A 1,517-nucleotide genomic window follows, 5' to 3' on the forward strand; every position below is an offset into this window, starting at 1 on the left:
TTAAAATTTATGTTTTTCTTTCAATAGGAACTTTTAGAAGCTGACCTGGGCTGATCACAAGAATTGTCTTTATGGGGTTTATAAACAATAGCTGGTTCCAGCCACCCACTTTTCTTCTAATAGGTATTCCAGGACTGGAGGCCGTACAAATATGGATCCTATCCCACTGTGTGTCATGTATGCAATTGCCCTCCTAGGGAACTTCACCATCCTCTTTGTTATCAAAACCATCTCCAGTCTCCATGAGCCTCAGTACATCTTCTTGTCTATGCTGGCAGCCACAGATGTGGGTCTGTCTTTATCAACTCTACCTACAGTACTCAATGTCTTTCTCCTCAATCACAGAGAGATTGAGTTCTGCTCTTGCCTAGCTCAGATGTTCTTCATCCATACCTTCTCCTCCATAGAGTCAGCCATTTTGCTGGCTATGGCCTTCGATCGATTTGTAGCTATCCGAAACCCACTACAGTACACTGTGGTCTTAACCCCTCCTCGGATTATAGGGATGGGGCTTGCAGCCATAGTCAGGGGTGTGGTTTTAATGGCACCCTTGCCAATACTACTCAAGCAATTGTCCTTCTGCAAAGATATTATTCTATCTCATTGTTACTGCTATCATCCTGATGTTATGAAGCTGGCCTGTGGCCCTGTCAGAGTCAACATCATCTATGGGCTATTCCTTGTCCTCTGCTCCTTTGGAGTTGACTCTATGTTCATTGTCATTTCTTACATCCTGATTTTGCAAACAGTGCTGGGTATTGCATCCAAAGATGGCCAGTTCAAGGCACTTAATACTTGTGTTTCCCACATTTTCACCGTCTGCATTTTTTATGTGCCACTTATTGCGCTGGCTCTAATTCATAGGTTTGGTACATTCACATCTCCTCTTCTCCATGTCACCATGGCCAATCTCTTCCTCTTCTTGACCCCTGTCCTTAATCCCTTGGTCTATAGCCTAAAAACTAAACAGATAAGGTCTGCAGTACAGAAGATATTTAAGAACAGGAGAAACTGACTCAAGTAGTCATGTATGGCCTTAGCTAAAACGATGCCCTGATTCTTTCTTTCCCTTTTATTTGTCATTTCCCTTCTGGAACAGTATGGTTTATTGAGAGTTAAGGTATTATCTTCCTGTATATCAAGAGGATGATGGTATTTTTGTTACTGTTTTGACCCAATTCATCATCTCTAGCACTTCATGAGGGATCTTACTGAAATAATTTTATGTCTCTTTTCTATTTAAGTATTTGAGATTAAATAGCTAAGTGGTCACAACTAATTATGTGATAAAGGCTGAGTTATTAACATGTTTTAGAAAGCTTTCAATTTTCTTATCCCTATCCTTCTCTCTAACCTCAACTCCAGCTATAGATTGCACTTTTCAAACTAGACGAGTCAGTATATTTTTACACATATATGCCAGCCTTTACCTTACTCTAACTTTTTTTTTTTACCAATTCCATGATTTCAAATTTCAACACCAATCTTTTTTAATTTTGTTTTATTGCTTAAAATAT

At 39.4% G+C, this 1,517-nt stretch overlaps 1 protein-coding gene across 1 annotated transcript; it reads left to right on the forward strand.

Moving 5' to 3' along the window:
* Positions 1-71: 71 nt before the first annotated feature.
* On the forward strand, positions 72-1,015 carry LOC102758634 (olfactory receptor 51A4-like). Its single transcript, XM_015557391.1, is given in 2 exon segments — positions 72-156; positions 159-1,015. Coding segments are annotated over 2 exon segments (942 nt in total).
* The last annotated feature ends 502 nt before the right edge of the window (positions 1,016-1,517 follow it).

The sequence above is a fragment of the Myotis davidii genome, unplaced genomic scaffold (assembly GCF_000327345.1).
Source record: "Myotis davidii unplaced genomic scaffold, ASM32734v1 C64061657, whole genome shotgun sequence".
Classification (NCBI taxonomy): Eukaryota; Metazoa; Chordata; class Mammalia; order Chiroptera; family Vespertilionidae; genus Myotis; species Myotis davidii.